The sequence below is a fragment of the Mustela erminea genome, chromosome 6 (assembly GCF_009829155.1).
Source record: "Mustela erminea isolate mMusErm1 chromosome 6, mMusErm1.Pri, whole genome shotgun sequence".
Classification (NCBI taxonomy): Eukaryota; Metazoa; Chordata; class Mammalia; order Carnivora; family Mustelidae; genus Mustela; species Mustela erminea.
Window position 1 is genome coordinate 25,040,873 of NC_045619.1, and position 17,686 is coordinate 25,058,558.

The 17,686-nt window shown below is 38.8% G+C and overlaps 1 protein-coding gene across 1 annotated transcript in view; it reads left to right on the forward strand.

The window, feature by feature from the left end:
* LOC116592991 (uncharacterized protein C3orf20 homolog) overlaps window positions 1-17,686 on the forward strand; it is a 128,979-nt gene that overhangs the window by 85,574 nt on the left and 25,719 nt on the right. The window contains exons 12-14 of the mRNA XM_032346733.1: window positions 6,764-6,923; window positions 8,927-9,152; window positions 14,286-14,583. Coding sequence (XP_032202624.1) covers window positions 6,764-6,923; window positions 8,927-9,152; window positions 14,286-14,583 — 684 coding nt within the window. The remainder of the gene's footprint in view (window positions 1-6,763; window positions 6,924-8,926; window positions 9,153-14,285; window positions 14,584-17,686) is intronic.

The following is a 17,686-nucleotide window of genomic DNA, read 5'->3' on the forward strand; positions in this document are numbered from 1 at the left end:
TTTGGGGCTTAAAATGAGACTTTTGTAGACAGAATATCAATGGATCTTTGTTTTTTATCCAATTTGATACCCTGTGTCTTTTTATTGGGGCATTTAGCCCAATTTATAGTAATTATTGAAAGATACAACTTTACTGCCATTCTTTGAACTTTATAAAGTCAGTTTCTATATACTGTCTCTGTTCCTTTCTGGTCTGTTACTTTGGGGCTCTCTCTTCACTTAAAGGATCACTTTTAATATTTCTTGCAGGGCTAGTTTAGTGATCACAAATTTTTTTTCGGTTTATCCTGGAAGCTTTTTATTTCTCCTTCTATTATGAATGACATCCTAGCAAATGAAGTATTCTTGGCTGCATACTTTTCTCATTTAGCACATTGAATATATCATGCCAGTCCTTTCTGGCCTGCCAGGTCTCTGTAGATAGGTCTGGTGCCAGTCTAATGTTTCTGTCCTTGTAGTTTATGGACCTCTTGTCCTGAGCTGCGTTCACGATTTTCTCTTTGTCTCTGAGATTTGCAAATTTTACTATTAGATGACAGGGTGTTGACCTATTTTTATTGATTTTGAGGGGCACTCTCTGCCTATTTCCTTCCCCAGAATAGGGAAGTTCTCTGCTATAATTATAAATATACCTTCTACCCCTCTCTCTCTTTATCTTCTTCTGGGTTCCCAATTATTCTAATATTGTTTTGCTTTATGGTATCACTTATCTCTTAAATTCTCCCCTCATGATCCAGTAGTTGTTTATTTCTCTTTTTCTCAGATTCTTTAGTCTCCATCATTTTGTCTTCCGGATCTCTAATTCTCTCTTCTGCCTCATTTATCCTAGCAGTTAGAGCCTCCATTTTTTATTGCATCTCATTAATAGCCTTTTTAATTTTGACTTCATTAGATTTTAATTATTTTATTTCTCCAGAAAGGGATTCTCTAGTGTCTCCTCTGCTTTTTTTCAAGCCCAGCTAATATCTTTATAATTGTTTTTCTAAACTCTAGTTCCAACATCTTACTTACATCCATACTGACTAGGTCCCTGGCAGTCAGTATTGCCTCTTCTTCTCTTTTTTGAAGTGAGTTTTTCCATCTTGTCATTCTGTCCAGAGAAGAATAGATGAATGAGAGAATAAAACACTAAAAGGGCACCAATGATTCCAGAGAAATATACACTAAGCAAATCAAAAGAGACCCCCCCCATAAAAAAATTAAAAAGAGAGAGAATATAATCAGATAGGTGAACAGAACAGAGCAATACACTGGATCCTGTGTGTATTTTGGTCTGTTTGTTAGAAAAGTAGATCCCAAAATTGTAAAGAAAGAAAAACTTATATAAGTACAAAAACAAAATTAAATACAATGAAAGGATGGAATGTAACTGTAAAAATGAAAATTAAAAGACAAAAGAAAAAAAAAGAAATATAAACTTACAGGTGAAGAGAACAGAGCCATACAGGTGTATTTTGGTCTGTTAGAAGACACTGCATCCCAAAATCATAATGAAAGAAAAAGTTATATATAGTTATATACATACAAAAATAAATATAATGAAAGGATAGAATGTAACTGTAAAAAGGAAAATTTAAAAAGATTTTAAAAAACAGATAAAATAAGAAATTGGTTGAAGAAGGAAAGAGAAAAAAATTAAAACTGAAAAACTAATCATCGGGCAGAAACCATGTATTCTAGATCTGTTTTTCTCTAGCGCTAGAGTTTTACAGTTCTCTGTGATGGGTATATTGTTCTTAGCTGGATGTTCTTGCTGATCTTCTGAGGGAGGGTCCTGTTATATTGATGCTCAAGTGTTTTGCCTGGGGCAGAATTGTACCACCCTTGCCAGGGATAGCCAAATAAGTAGCTCTGTGTGGCTTTTGTTGCCTGAAGGCTTTCCTTGCCGCTTTAGAGGATGAGAATGAAAATGGTGGCCTCTCAATCTCCAGCCCCAGAACAGAAAGCTCAAGGCCCTATTCCTCAGTGCACCCTCAGGGAAAAGCAGTTGATCACTCCTGTCTCCCTGGTCTCTGTGCCACTCCCACCGGGGGAGGAAGGGGTCTCCCTACAGTTCCGCCACTCTCTGAGCCCCTGTTCTGTGACCAGTAACCTGACCAAGCCAGGGTTTGTGGTAAATGGCAACTCTGAGCTGAGAGCCCAATCCTGGGCTTGCTGATTGCAGCCAGCTTCCTCACTCCCATGCCTGGGAACTGTGCCCCACTCAGGCACCCGCAGTCTTCCTGTGATCCCAGGGATCCTGAGACCACACCATCCCACCTAGGATTCTGTCCCACTGTGCCACCTGAGCACCTTTCAGGTAGAGATACCCCTCACCAGTGAGCAGACATCTAAAAGTTCTGATTTTATGCTTCACTACTATGTCATTTTCTGATGCCAGCTTATGGAGGTTCCCTCCCCTACAGTTTATCTTCCAATATAGCACCTCAGATTCACTTCTCCATACCTCCTACCTTACAGAAAGTGGTCACTTTTCTTCTATTTATACAATTGCATCTATTTTCTTAGATCTCCAGTTGAGTTCACAGACGTTCAGAATGATTTGATAGCTATCTAGCTGAATTCCTTGGACCAGACAATACTGAGGTCTCCTACTCCTCTGCCGTCTTGGACTATCTAGGACTCCCAGTCACAACTTTCATACACTGCTGGAAGAAATCTAAAATGGTACAACCAATATGGAAAATTTTAGCACTTTATAAAATTAAAGTTATACCTACCATGTGACCCAGAAATTCCATTCCTAGGTATTTATTTACTCAAGGAGAGTCACCTATTTTCACACAAAGACTTCTACATGAATGTTCATAGCATCTTTATTCATAATTTTAAAAAACTGGAAACCATCCAAACATGCATCAGCTGGTTGCTGGTACATATATACAATGGAAAATCACTAATAGAAAGGAATGAGCCACTGCTACACAAAAACAGATGAATCTTAAAATCATGCTGAGCAAAAGAAGCCAAACATGAAAGAGCAGCCACTATATTATTCCAGTTATGTGAAACTCAAAGATCTTTTGGAGTCCAGGGGGGGTTGCTTGCAAAGGGGAAGGAGAGAAATTTGGAAGATGTTGGAATTGCTCTGGATTTTGATTGTGGTGTTCACAGGGGCATACATTTGTCATCAAAAACATACTTAATGAGTACTGTTTATTACATGTAAATTATACCAAAAAGGTTGATAAGCCATAAAAAAAAAAGAAAGACTTCAAAAAAGAGGCAGGTTCAGCATTGGGTCAAGTAGAAGAAGAGATCTGTAGAAGAGCCACACTTTGAGCATCAAATGGATATGGCAAGGGACATGAATTTGAAAGGACTATGATATGTTGCCAGATCATCTGATTATGAACCCTTTTATTCTTTGAAGTGGTACAGAAAGGGGAAAGCAAGAGGCTTTTTCATGTTATTTTATTCCTTTTTTTTTTTCACCCATTTGTTCTTCTGGCTCAGTCTATTAATTATACAAACTCAAAGAAATAATTCCTATGGAGTATATACTCCTATAGGCGAGGCAGGATGGTTCAAAATTTTTAAGTTCATATATTACCTCTTTGATAATACATATCTAGTCATTTGAAAAAACACTTCTGCTTTTACATTTTCAAAAACTTACTTCTCACAGATGTTGGTCATGCCTGTGAACTATCTAATTTCATCAATTCCATATACAGTCTTTCCCTGTTAGCAAATTCTGGGTTTTAGCCACTCTTGGAGAATTTTGTCAATTTCATTCTATTAAAAGAAAACATCTAGAGAAATTTGCTTTAGTTGTGATGAACCAATTCAGTAAACATGTGACGGGGAGAGACTTTCAAAAGCAGGGAACCAGCGCAGAGAGTTTTGGTATCTAAGAGATTTTTTTGAATAAAAAAATGCATTCACTTTGGTTTTGAAATTAAAATTCATTTTAATTGAAGTGACTGATTTAAAAACTCAGTTTGCATTGTTTTAAGGCCACCAAAATCTATTTTATCTATATATTCTACTAAGATAACAATTGTCTTTACCTTTCTTTGATTAATGTTTGATTAACTGAAATTTAACTGACTATATCTTCATAAACAATTAGACTCACATACAACTTAATGAATAATCTCATATATTTTAAAGTATATTTATATTTTTAATATATTTTGCTTCCCTTCAAGTACCTCAAATATATATTTATAATCCTAAGCAAAATATTCTCAAGTTATTAATTTTTGTAAAGCAAATAAAAATAGAGGGGAATCTCAAGTTCTCTTAAATATTCTAATTATTTTTTTGAAATTAGTTAAATTATCTTAAACCTTAAAACTTAATAATCACAAATTCTAAAATCAGTTGACTCAATTTAAATTGAAAGCCCAAGTGTAATCTCTCAGATTCTCTAATTCCTCAAAATTTCTTTAATATTTCAAACATAGCAAATACATAAGATTATCCCAATGATTCAGAATTCACTCATACACTTTAAAGTGTTAACATTGTCAGATTACTTTATCTCTCTATTTGAATTCTAAATTTTTCTAGGGATTATTTATTTGCCAGATTTTTTAGATTGAGATTCAGAACCCAAGATACATGTTTTTGGGTAGTTTTTATCAACATCTCAGATGGGTTCTCAATCCTTTTCATAGTCATTATAACAGAAGAGTCCAAATCTGAGTCCTTCTGATAGGGTTGATTTTTCCTAGATTCAAATTAAAATCTTAACTTTACATCTGATTTTTGTAGACCAAATTTCTTAAAATTCTTGATAATTCACTTCATTGATCTCTTCCTGGGTCGTTCAATTCCATACTTTTCTTCAAATTCTTCCTGGGTTCCGTTCATCTCTCATATCTTCAACAGGCTCCGTCATAGCATCCAACTGGATAATGAGTTAAGTATACAGTTATGTACAATTTTATATGTAAATATGAAAATGTCCATGGGATGCCTGGGTGGCTCATGACCTGCCTTCAGCTTAGGTCATGATCCCAGGGTCTTGTGGTCAAGCCCCACATCAGGCTCCCTGCTCACTGGGAAGCCTGCTTCTCCCTCTCCCACTTCCCTTGCTTGTGTTCCCTCTCTCACTGTCTCTCTCTCTCTCTGTAAAATAAATAAATTTTTTAAATCTTAAAAAAATTGTCCATATAATTATGTCTACTTAATGATTGTATGTAAAACTGAATTATCAGTTTTAGTCACATTTGGTCACATAAGCTCATCCAAACCTGAGTAACCACTCTTTATGCCCAATATTATGAGAAGATCACACATACTGCTCACTGTAACTATATATTTTATTTATTTTTCTTTTAATATCTTTATTTTATTTTTTCAGTATTCCAAGATTCATCGTTTATGCAATACACCCAATGCTCCATGCAATATGTGCTCTCCTTAATACCCACCGCCTGTATTCATGATGTACTTCTCTTAGAAACTTTCCTCTGCTAAGTAGAAAATCAACATTATGAATGTTAATTTCCTACTTAATCTTTTGCAACAGTCTGTGCTTATATCTAAATGGCCTTCTGCTATGTTTTAATTATTTTTATTTTGTTTTAATATAGTTGATATACAATGCTACATTGTTTTTGGGGTACATCATGGTTCAACTTCTCTATACCTTATGCTATGTTCACCACAAGTGTAGCTACCATCTGTTACCATCCAACACTATGACAATATCATTGTCTATATTTCTTATTCCGTGCCTTTTTTCCCCATGACTTATTTATTCCATAACTGGAAGCCTATATCTCCCATTTCTCTTTGCTGACTTTACCCCATTCCCCATGCCCATCTCTCTGGCAACCATAATTTTTTTTCTCTGTTATCTATAGGTTTGATTCCACTTTTTGTTTGTTTATTCATTTGTTTTGTTTTTAGATTTCATATATAAGTGAAATCATATGATATTTGTCTTTCTCAGTCTGACTTATTTAACATAGTACCCTCTAGGTCTATTTATGTTGTTGCAGATGGTAAGATCTCATTCTTTTTTATGGCTTCCTAACATCTCATTATGAATATTATCATATCTTTCTTATCCATCCATCTAATGATGGATGTTTAGGTTGCATCCATATTTTAGCTATTGTAAATAATGTTGCAATAAACATAGGGTAGCATATATCTTTTTGAATTAGTGTTTTCATTTCTTTGGGCAAATACCCAGTAGAGAAATTTTTGGATCATATGGTATTTCTAATTTTATTTTATTTTTAAAGGTTTTACTTATTTGAGAGAGAGAGCATGAGTGAGAGAGCACAAGCAGGGGGAGCAACAGGCAGAGGCAGAGGGAGAAGGAGTCTCCCCACTGAGCAGGAAGCCCGATACAGGGCTCTATCCCAGACCTGGGATCATGAGCTGAGCCAAAGGCAGATACTTAACCATCTGAGCCACCCAGGTGCCCCAGTATTTCTAATTTTAATTGTAATGATTTACCCACCTAGTTTTTCCATACTGTGAGCTCCTTGAGGATAGGTAGCATGGCTTTTTCTTCCCCATTTTTTGTTGTAAAATATACATCACACAAATTTTACCATTTTAACCATTTTTAAATGCATAATCCATGGCATTAAGTATATTCACAAGGGAACATGACTGTTATACATAACCTTAGTCTTGGTTTTTGGCACAGTACCTGGCCCATAAATATAACTTATAAATATTTGTCGATTGAAAGAATAAGCAAATAAACAAATGAATGAATTGATGTTTTATAACCATATAGTAAGTAATCTATATGAATTATAATATTTATATATAATTTCCTGTTTTGAAGCCTTCAAGTTTAACAGACACAATGAAAATAGCTACATTTGATCCTGTTATGGACATAAGCCCTTTCTCTGACATCCCAACAGTTATTAAATTAAGAAGACTACAGAAGAAGGTCAAGCACATCCTATTTCACTGGCTGGATTACTACAGATTTACATTGGGTCAGTTATGGAATCCATTGTATTGCTCCACATAATCTGTTCCCATCATTCAGACTTCCAGAAGATCAACATTTGAATGCCTCTTCCTTCCAAGGTTCCCAAGGTAGTGAGTTTGTAAACTGTAAATCGGTATACATAGAGAGTCTTATCATGGATCCAGGTGATGAGCCGTAGCAAAAAAATCAAAGGAGATGACCTTAATTTCATTTCCTTTCCCTCTTTGGAGAAGATAATCCATTTGATTAATTGTGTTTTCATAAGGAAAGGTGCTTTCATGTTCATATTTTGGATCAGGAAATACTCTTTAAAATAAAAAAAGATTTTTTTTTATTTATTTATTTGACAGAGAGAGAGAGAGAGATCACAAGTAGGCAGAGAGGCAGATAGAGAAAGAAAGAGAGGGAAGCCGGCCCCCTGCTGAGCAGAGAGCCCGATGTGGGACTCAATTCCAGGACCCTGGGATCATGACCTGAGCTGAGAGGCTTAACCCATTGAGCCACCCAGAGCACCCAGAAAATACTCTTATCCCTCATTATTCACTGTAATTAGGTTCTATAAGGTCTCAACAAACACTGAATTAGCCAATATTGAACCACTGCTCCTAGGAGAAATACAGGATGAGGCTCTTGTGCACCTCTGGTCATAGCATTTTTGTCACCCTGTCAATACATAACCATATTTTATGTGTTTCTGTCTGAAGATACCTTATTTAATATCTATTGTTGAAACATTAACAGTGAATTCATGGCCAATAGCGCTGTAACTCATGACTGAACAAAGCTTATTTAACTCCTGTGTTTTCTCTATAAGAACCATCACAGCCATCTTGCACTTTGGAATGCTAGACAGCATTCAGTACTATACTTGCAGTCTATTTTGAACAGCAAAATCACCAACAAAAGGCACAAAAAATGCAAAAGACTTTGGCACTGAAGAGGCCATAGAAAGGATACTTGCTTATAATATGAGATTGGAAGCAAGAAGGCAGAGCATCACCTTGTTCAACGACAACTGGGAAAATGCAAGATGAAACTTAAGTTTTTCATAGCTCCACACATCTACAAGTGACCATGAAAGTGCTGCAGATACTGATTTAGGGTTACAAATAAACTGTAGCTAATAGGCAAATTCACAAGTACAGAATCTGCAAATAAGGAGGATTGACTGAAAGCTAAATCCCAAAGAAAAAGCTTCTGAGGAAGCTTTTTTATTATTATTTATTTATATTTATACTTTGAGGAAGTAATTTGCTACTCATGATGGCATACAGTAAAGTATCGCAAAAGATCTGCCACAAATGTTTTACACAGGAACTAAGAAATGGAAATCCTAAGCCCTCAGGACAGTGGCTGGGTGGGGGTGATCGAGCCCCTGGGATAGTTGATTCTACCATCAGTTGACAGGTTCAATCTGGGATGGCTGATTCTAGTAAGTTTACCACAATGTGCCATACCAACACATCATATTTTCTTTTGTTTATATCAGATTTTCTATGATAAGTATCTATATGTATAAGGGTTGACAGTTTACAGTTTTCTAGATGATTAAAAAGAAAAGGCTAGGAAGCATTGGTCTATTGCATGGTCAAAACACAGCCTTCAGAATTAAACAGACCTGTTCAAAGCCTAGTTCTGCCTCTTTCTAGCTGGCGTGAATATGGACTTTTTTGTGATATCATTAAATAACAGTACTCACATAAAGAGAGTACTTACTTCAGTTGGATAAGGCATTTAAAGATATCTGGCAAAGATAAGCACAGACAATAAAACTCCCATGGATTAGATTTGTTGATAACCTAGACATTTTCTATATTACACAGATGCTGTGTATGCCCTGGGCAACCAGGAAGTGCATTTAAAATAAGAGAACCAACAGAAGGCACTTCTGTAAGTGGGTGAAGGAGTGTTCAGGTTATTGCAACCAATGTAACCCAGACAGCTTAGCCTACTGGCACGTTGGTCCACTAAAGGTTTTCGGTGATGTATATTCTGTTTACATTTCAGGAATAGACTCCATGCACATTGGCAAAATGCCCAAGCTTCCAGAAAAAGGGATCAGGAAACAAAAAGTCTCATCAGCAAGATTTCCTCTGAAACAAAGTGCAGAGGAAAAAGATGAGAGTAAGGAGTACCTTCGATACCGGAACACCTTCCTAAAACTGAAAGGTGTCTTTAAGCCTGTGCCTCTCTTTCGCACCCAGAAGACCCCAGGCAGCAATCCGTCCTTCAGGTACCAGCCTCATTTGTCTTAATAATTCATAGTACAGTTTATATTCGAAAGAGCTTCAGATGGATGTCTCATTCAGTCCACCCACAAATGCCAAGCAAGACCTGTTACGTTGCTTCACACAGGAGTGCTTTCTAAGCAGGGTGGGTTAAGGTGTCACCACTTATGTGCTACTAAAGAAATACTTTTCCTAAAAGTGGGACAAATTTATATGCCTAGATCAAGCATCTGAATTCTCTCCACCTGCTTCCCAAGAGGAATTCAAATCAATCAAGAATCAAGACTTAGTTTGTTTTCATCTCTTTGGGGAGCACATATTTGAAACCTGACCATATATTTGGGCTGAAAACTCCTGACTCTGTGTTTGGTGATGGTAAATGAGGGCCAGGAGTTGTTGTTTCCCTTACCTTCTTACACAGTTCTTCTGAGAGAAATGTGTCCTTGTTTCCTTCATCAGCATAAAAAGCCAGGTTCTCTATGCGTTTGTATCTCTGAGTCTCACTACCAAACAGGGATGCTTCCCACCTCGGGTGTCACCTCCCTCCAGGTCCGGGGGCAGGGGGGAGGCGAGGGGTGTCGGATGTGGGGGTAGGTTGTCTCTACACTGGAATTCACTCTGAGTAGCAGTGTGAAAATCCCTAGGATTTCCAGTCCTAGTACTGCTTCAATAACACTGAAAACAATAAATTTAAGGTGGCAAATGCCATGAGGTAAATGTTTCTTGTACTGAAAGCATAGACAGAGCCACCTGGGTGGCTCAGTTGGTTAAATGTCTACCTTCGGCTCAGGCCATGGTCCTGGGGTCCAACCTCATAATGGGCTCCCTGCTCAGTGGGAAGTCTGCTTCTCCCTCTCCCTCTCCCCCTCCCCCTGCTCATGCTCTCTCTTGCTCTCTCTCTCAAATAAATAAACAAAATCTTAAAAAAACAATGAACAAAGCATTGGCAGCAGACTTCATAAATGCCACTAAACAAGCAGTCCTACCTGACACCTGCACATGGGAATTCATTCAACCAAAAACTGTCATCTGCCGCCTTCCAGGCATGTGGCAGTCAACAACACAAAGACTTGGTCCCTGTCCTCCAAAGACTTCAAAGTATTAATGAATACCATTAATCAATGGAAACTAAGGAAGTAAGTGCTAGGAGAGCAGAAGAGATAGAAGGCTGAAGAAATTTTGTGGCGAGAGAGATTTTTTTTTTTTTAGAAAGGATTTTTTTTCCCCCAGGAGCCTTTGAATAAGGTTTGTAGTGATTAGGAGAATTGGGATATGCAAGTAGGGAGAGCTGGTACTCCAGGGGGAGATGTATAATAAGGACGGTGATGGTACTAATAATGTCAGGGATGGCTAACCTTTACTGAATACTCACTAGACAGTAGGTACCGGGCAAAACACTGTACCTACAGGATTTAATTGAATTCTCATGACACACCTAAGGGGTGCAATTATAATTAAGCCCGTGCTGCCCTTGTCACCCTGCAAAGACACAGCTGGTGAGCAGAGCAGGGATTTGAGTAAAGGCATATAGATAGGTCAGTGCAGGCAAGTTGGAGGAATGTTGAGCAGTTTGGTTTTCCTGGTGCTTAGGGTATGGAAGATAGGATAACCAGGATTGAGGCCAGATCATGGAAGCCCTTGACTCCAGGCCAGAAATGGGTTACAAGTAGCAAAATTAACCAAATCCTTTAAAATCCACAGTGATGCAGCAAACAGACACTGTGTGAGTCAGGCCTAAGATGTTTATTCAGGCTTTTAAATTTCCTGTGAAAAGTCAAAACCCAGTCACTTCACATTTAAATGTAGAATTACTTTTATGACTCAGTTATGTGTTGCAATGATATCTGAAGAGATTAATATTAATTCAATAAGGGCTCCATTTATTTCTATAAAAACTTAATGGAAACTTTTAAGTCTGCAATTGGACTCTAAATCTTGAAATAAGCATAATAAGGGCTCCATTTATTTCTGTAAAAACTTAATGGAAACTTTTAAATCTGTAATTGGACTCTAAATCTTGAAATAAGCATAAAGGCTTAAGCACCATGAATGAGAAAATCCATCTTCCGTGCATCACTTCTCTATATAGGTTTCATGCTCTAGTTCAATTTCCAGACAAATCCTATGCATGGAGGACAGGCTGACACCAGGCAGAGGGAAAACAGCGTAACACCCTGATAACACGCTAGCAGAGAATATTAGCTATGAGACTTCAGCAATTGCATACCTCTCTTTATCCATAGAATGGGGATAATAAACCTACTTCACAAGACTGTGAAAGAATTAAATAGGATGAAGCATGTTAAGTTTTTAGCACTGTCTACCATCCCATAATGTCCCAATGTAAGACAGTTAATATAAACCAGCCTGTTAGTGAGAAAATGTACTATTTTATTGTATGCTTAAGAAATTCAGGGAGTCTGCTTGGGATTCTTTCTCTTTCCTTCTCCCTTTGCCACTCCCCACTCATTCCTCACTCCTTTCTTTCTCTCTAAAGTTAATAATCTTAAAAAAAAAAAAAGAAAGAAAGAAAGAAAGAGAGAAAGAAAGAAAGAAAGGAAAGAAACTACCATATTTCCATAACCAAGAGGATGTATGAATTTTTTTATTGTGGACATCTGTCATTTGTTTTGACCATCCAGCATCTGAAACTACTTTATGCTTAGGGACTCCCTGCTTGCCAAGGCAGAGTCTACTTTCACACTAGATGACAAAAACGCCAGATTGTTGCTTTCTCGGTCCCCTCTGAAGCTAGGGCCCAGGCACATGACCCAGGTACCGCTAGTACCATAAGCCTGACCCAGATTTTCATGCAGCCATAAGGGCTGCCTAACCCTCTAGGCAGGGAGGGGCGTCAGGGGCACAGGGCCCCCAGAGGCTGTGGTGGCAGTGGTTCTCACCACCATGTTCTGGGTCAGCAGGACCATCAGCTATGGCTGTGGTGCCCCTAGTGGGCAAGTTTTACAGTACAATTTGGGACATTTCCCGTGGGTCAGTGGACCCTGCAAGCCTGATTCTTCCACCTTTCCAAAGATTTTCCGAGTTTTTTAATACATTCCTTTGTTTTTGTTTGTTTGCTTAAATTAGCCAGTTTGTTTCTGTTGCTGTCAGCTAAAAACCTTAACCCTGATAGATTATGGATTATGACATATTGTGTAACATACATGAGAATGCATACATCAAAATCAGGGCAAAAATTGGGTGAAATCAAGAGAAGTCCTTGGGGCTGTAAGTTGCATCTGAAATTATAAAAATGAAAAAAATATATATATAGCAAGTGTAGTAAAATACTAAGATTTGATAAAGCAGAGTGGTATGTACAAAGCTTCACTTTCTTCTTCACTTTTTCGTATGTAGGCTAGCACATGAACACACTGATACACACATGTATAGACTTTTATTATTACGAATACAGAACTACTAAGAATATGAAGGTTTCAGAGCAACAGTATTCTATTGAAATTATTTGCCTCTCTTTCCAAAAAAGAAGATCCATTTCTGAGTGAGTCTGTATTTAAATTCACTGATAGACATTATGACAAGAAAGGGGAAAAAAATTTTTGAAAATAGATCTAGTAGGGCATGAAGGTGAGAACTGAAATAACATTATATTTATATGTGGGGTTTTTCTTATCACAAGGAAATATATAATCATCTTTTCTCAGAAATTTGCTTCTACCAAGGGGAGGCATCAAGACTTTTCAAAAAGCACAACTTCAACAAACATAACTGGGCATTTATCCCATTTACTAAGTTCCTCGGGTTCAGCATAAAGTAAATGAAGCCAATACTGAATATTCTAATGATAATTTTAAAAAAAGACTCTTCTAGTTACCCAGGAATGCCAGGTTTAGTATATATTTTTTAAGATTTTATTTATTTATTTATTTGTCAGAGAGAGAGAGAGCACAAGCAGGCAAAGTGGTAGGCAGAGACAGAGAGAGAAGCAGGTTCCCCGCTGAGCAAGGAGCCAGATGCGGGACTCAGTCCCAGGATCCTGGGATCATGACCTGAGCCGAAGGCCGTGGCTCAACCAACTGAGCCACCCAGGCCTCCCCAAGAATGCCAGTTTTAAATAACTTAATTAAAATATTTTATTTAACAAATTTCAGGATCACATAAAAATTCTTTAAGCATAACTAAAACTCGCAAGATTTGGTTTTATAAGCCTCATAACCTCCCTAGAAGTTTTGTGGAAACATAAACTTATCCCTGCATTACAGATGTTAATACTGAGGTATAAAGAAATCAGAAGATTTATAGTTAGTGGAGAGAAGACAGATAGAGTTAGTGGACAGAAGACAGATTCAAATTTAGCTTTTCTGATTTGTATTCTTGCTATTGGGTTACATGGTTTATCTGGTCTATTAATAGGCACCAATCAGCTCAAAAGTATGCTGTAGGTGTTTCATCTCCAGTCAGTGGGCCATTGTAATAGAACAACAACAACAACAAAAATACACGTGCATTCAAGTTCCAGCTTTGTCAGTTACTACTTGGGGCTTTAGTCAATTTATTGAATTTTCTGAGCGTTAGTTTTCCCCATTTATGAGACTGGAATAAAGTGAGTATCTTACAGACCAACCTTGATGCATTCTTCTTGCATTTGTCAAACTGCAATTAAGACTCTAAGTCTCACTCTTACTGGTCAATTACTTGCAATCATTTAGATTAATTAAGTCCTCTGAACACAAGGCTTATATTTGTTTCAGAGCCACAGGTGCTTATGTAACTGAAAAGGTTTACATTCAATTCTTTCAGTGTATTGAAAAGTGTTTTAGCACATTTGGCACATAAAGTTCTATCCAGAATTACACTTAAATGCTTTACCAAAGTAGCCACTTTGGTTTCTTCTAAAGTGATATTCTTTCTGCCCTCTCAGTTCTTTTTTTCTTTTTCTTTTTTTTAGATTTATTTATTTGAGAGAGAGAGCAGGAGCACAAGCAGAGAGAGGGGCAGGGAGAGGGAGACAAGCAGATTCCGGGCTGAGCACAGAGCCCAACATGGGGCTGAATACCCAGGACCCCAAGATCCTGACCTGAGCTGAAATCAAGGGTCGTTGCTTAACTGACTGAGCCACCCAGGTGCCTCTGTCCTTTCACTTCTTTGAACATGATTTCTTACCATTACATTTCTAGGCTTCCTCCTCCTCCCATTAAGAACAAGGATGCATGGTTTGATCCTCGGCTGCTCTGTCCTGTGGTCCTCAGGAGGATATTGTGTGGGCAGGAAGGGGGCACATGCCAGTGTAGCACTTACAGCGTCCCTGAAGTGACAGACCTAGAGTATGATCACCTTATAAGCCACCGGCTGTCCTCCACGGATCAGCTCATTGTAGTCCACGTGTTCTCAGCTAGCAACGTGGACAAGACTACAAAAGAAATGGCCAAAGTGTATAGAAAACTGAACAGATGTAAAAGCATGCCTTGCCTTCAGGTGAGTGTCATGTGTATTAAGACATATTGTGACTAATGTTTACTTGCTCTTACATCTTAAGACATGTCCTCAGCCACACAAAGGGCCATGGAGGAATTTCTCCCCCACTTTTTCAATTGAGGTATGACCTTCATATAATAGAGGTCACACATCTTAAGGGCATATAGCTTAATTAATGTTTATATATGTGTACACCTATATGATGACCACCCAGATCAAGACACAGAGTACTCCCAGGCCCAAAAAAGGGCTCCCTTTTGCCCTTTTCAGTCAGTAGCCCACCTACCTCCTGCCCCTGGGAACCACTTTTCTGACTTCCATCACCATAAATCAGTTTTGTCTGTTTTAGACCTTCATATCCATGGAATCACAGTGTACACATTTTGAAACACACAGTACGTTGTTGTGCTTCTTTTGCCAGAGACTCGGAAGGTCAATACCAGGCATGTCAGCATCCTCGCATCTTGCCCCCATGATGGACACTACTAACCCAGCATCCTTTTCAGCCGAGCCTAGATTGGACCCTAAACTCCTTTCCCTGACTGCACTGCAAGCAGTCTCTACCAGCTGACCCGAGTAGTAACTCGTGAAGCCTTTTCCCCACGAGAGCCTTTACTCTCAACACACTTAATGAGTATCCTCTAAGCCTAGTTGATTCTATCACTGTGACATTTTTTCACATTTGAGCCTTTTTTCCAATTCCATTGTGTCTGCCTATTTCAGGCTTTCGTCACCTCCCATCTGATTCTCTCCAGTGACCTCTCTGATGAGTTTTCCTGCCTTTGGTCTTGGCGCCCCTGGTATTTGTTATATGTTGCTGGGTGTTCTTTTTAATATACGGACACGAGGGCATCATTCTCCTGCTGACAGTCTTCTAAGGACGTCCCTTCAGGCCAAATCCAATTTCTTTAGTATTACATTGAGGTCCCCCTCCTAGTGGGGCTCTTCCCACCCTGACTGCTCAGTTCCCTGTCCCAAACCCAATGATAGCCCCAGGAGATATATTAAAGAACCTTTGCAGAGTCCAGGTCTGAAGCTGGTGGGAGCTAAGGACTTGGGCCACGTCGCCCTTTGTGGACATGCTGCCACTAAGTGGCCTTTTAAGATGTTGCCCTAAGTAGCCCTGAACTTCTTTTGAGGGATGTTACAATATATTTTCCAGCCTAGTGTCCCCTATTTGAAGCCCAAAGTGAAAATTGTCTTTCTGAATGAGAAGCTTTACTTCCCATAAGAATCTGGTATGTTGGGGTGCCTGGTTGGCTCAGTGGGTTAAAGCCTCTGCCTTCAGCTCAGGTCATGATCTCAGGGTCCTGGGATCGAGCCCCACATCGGGCTCTCAGCTCAGCGGGGAGCCTGCTTCCCCCTTTCTCTCTGTCTGCCTCTCTGCCTACTTGTGATCTCTCTCTGTCAAATAAATAAAATCTTAAAAAAAAAAAAAAAAAGAATCTGGTATGTTTCCCCTTCCCCAGTGATGGGATTTTTGGTGCCCAACTGGGTTTCTCTTTTCACTTTACCTGGAAGTACAGAGCAAAGTTTTAAACTGAATTATAAAAATAGAGTAAGAACTTGCGGGCCACTTATCTGACATCCAGTTCTTCTTTTGGATCCAGAGCTTCTGTTTATACTGAAATTTTCCCATCGAAAAAAAAAAAATTTTTTTTTAGATTTTTATTTATTTATTTGATAGAGAGATCACAAGTAGGCAGAGAGGCAGGCAGAGAGAGAGGGGGAAGCAGGCTCCCCACTGAGCAGAGAGCCCGATGTGGGGCTCGATCCCAGGACCCTGAGATCATGACCTGAGCTGAAGGCAGAGGCTTAAACCACTGAGCCACCCAGGTGCCCCAAAATTTTTTTAATTTATAATTTTCTCTGATATTATTCTTTCTCTTTTCTTTTTCTTTCTTTCTTTTTTTTTTTAAATGCAGTGTTCCAAGATTCATTGTTTCTCTGCTCCTATTCTTACTTCCTATAAACCACCTCCAGTCTTTTGCTAAAAAAGCATAATATAAATAAATCTAAAATGTAAGTTTTGATGAAGGAAATATTATTTCATCCAGCAGAATTGATAGCAACCTTGTAGGAAAGTGACATGTCATTTTGTAACTTTGAATGGTGAAGAAAGAGAATACAGACTTAATTGGCTGGGTACCACAGGGTACCCTAGATTCTTTTTTAGATCATTTTTAGATTTAAAAATGAAGGGAATGTTCGCATACCAGAGACCCTAAAGGGAATACAAATAAGAATGGGGAAGATCATAAAACATGTTAACATTCACCTGAGAACTCCAGTCTTCATTAAAATGGTGGCCTGGTCAGACCAGGGTCTTGGCTCCCACTTCCTTTTCTTTCATTCCACCTAACCAGGGAACTGGGAGGACTGTGTGATGCTGAAATTGTTAAGCTGCACTTGGAAGCTGGCCAGCAATAAGAATTCACGGGATACTCTGGTGGAAGCATCAAGGGTGTAGACAAAGCTCCTAGAAGGGTAGCCTGAGCCATAGGGGATATGGGATGGGTTCTGGGAGCACAGGGAGCACTGGTTCTGGGAGTGGCACCCTCACCGTTCCAGCCTGCCCTGAAACCAGATTCCCCTGCCTAGAGCTGGAAGCTTCTTGATAGCAGGGCCCTGTCTTGCTCACCATTGCAGCCCTAGTGCTGGGCCGAATACATGGTTAACATCTACAATGTATTTGTCAAGTGAATAAATGAACCAAAAAATGAATGAATGTTTCTTTAGTCTGAAGGCCAGATATGAGGGTATCTGGTCACTGCTAATTCTTTCTTGGTTTCATAGGAAGTGCCCTCTGGGACCATGGCTTGTGAAAGGAACTAGGTCTCCCCTGAAGAGACAGACAAGCTGAGTGGATGAGAGAGCAGGACCATAGTCAGGAAGAGTTCAAGTCCTCAGGAGGACAATAATGTCCATCAAATCCCAAGGGCTCTGATATACGTGGTGCAGACAGTACCTGCCATCCCCCCAACCCCATACCTGGCATCCAATAGACACTGAGTAAATGTTCACTGAACTGATCTGAGATGGCAAAGTCAGAATAAGATCAAGAGAGCCGATATTTATTGAGCACTTACTGTGTTGCAACCAC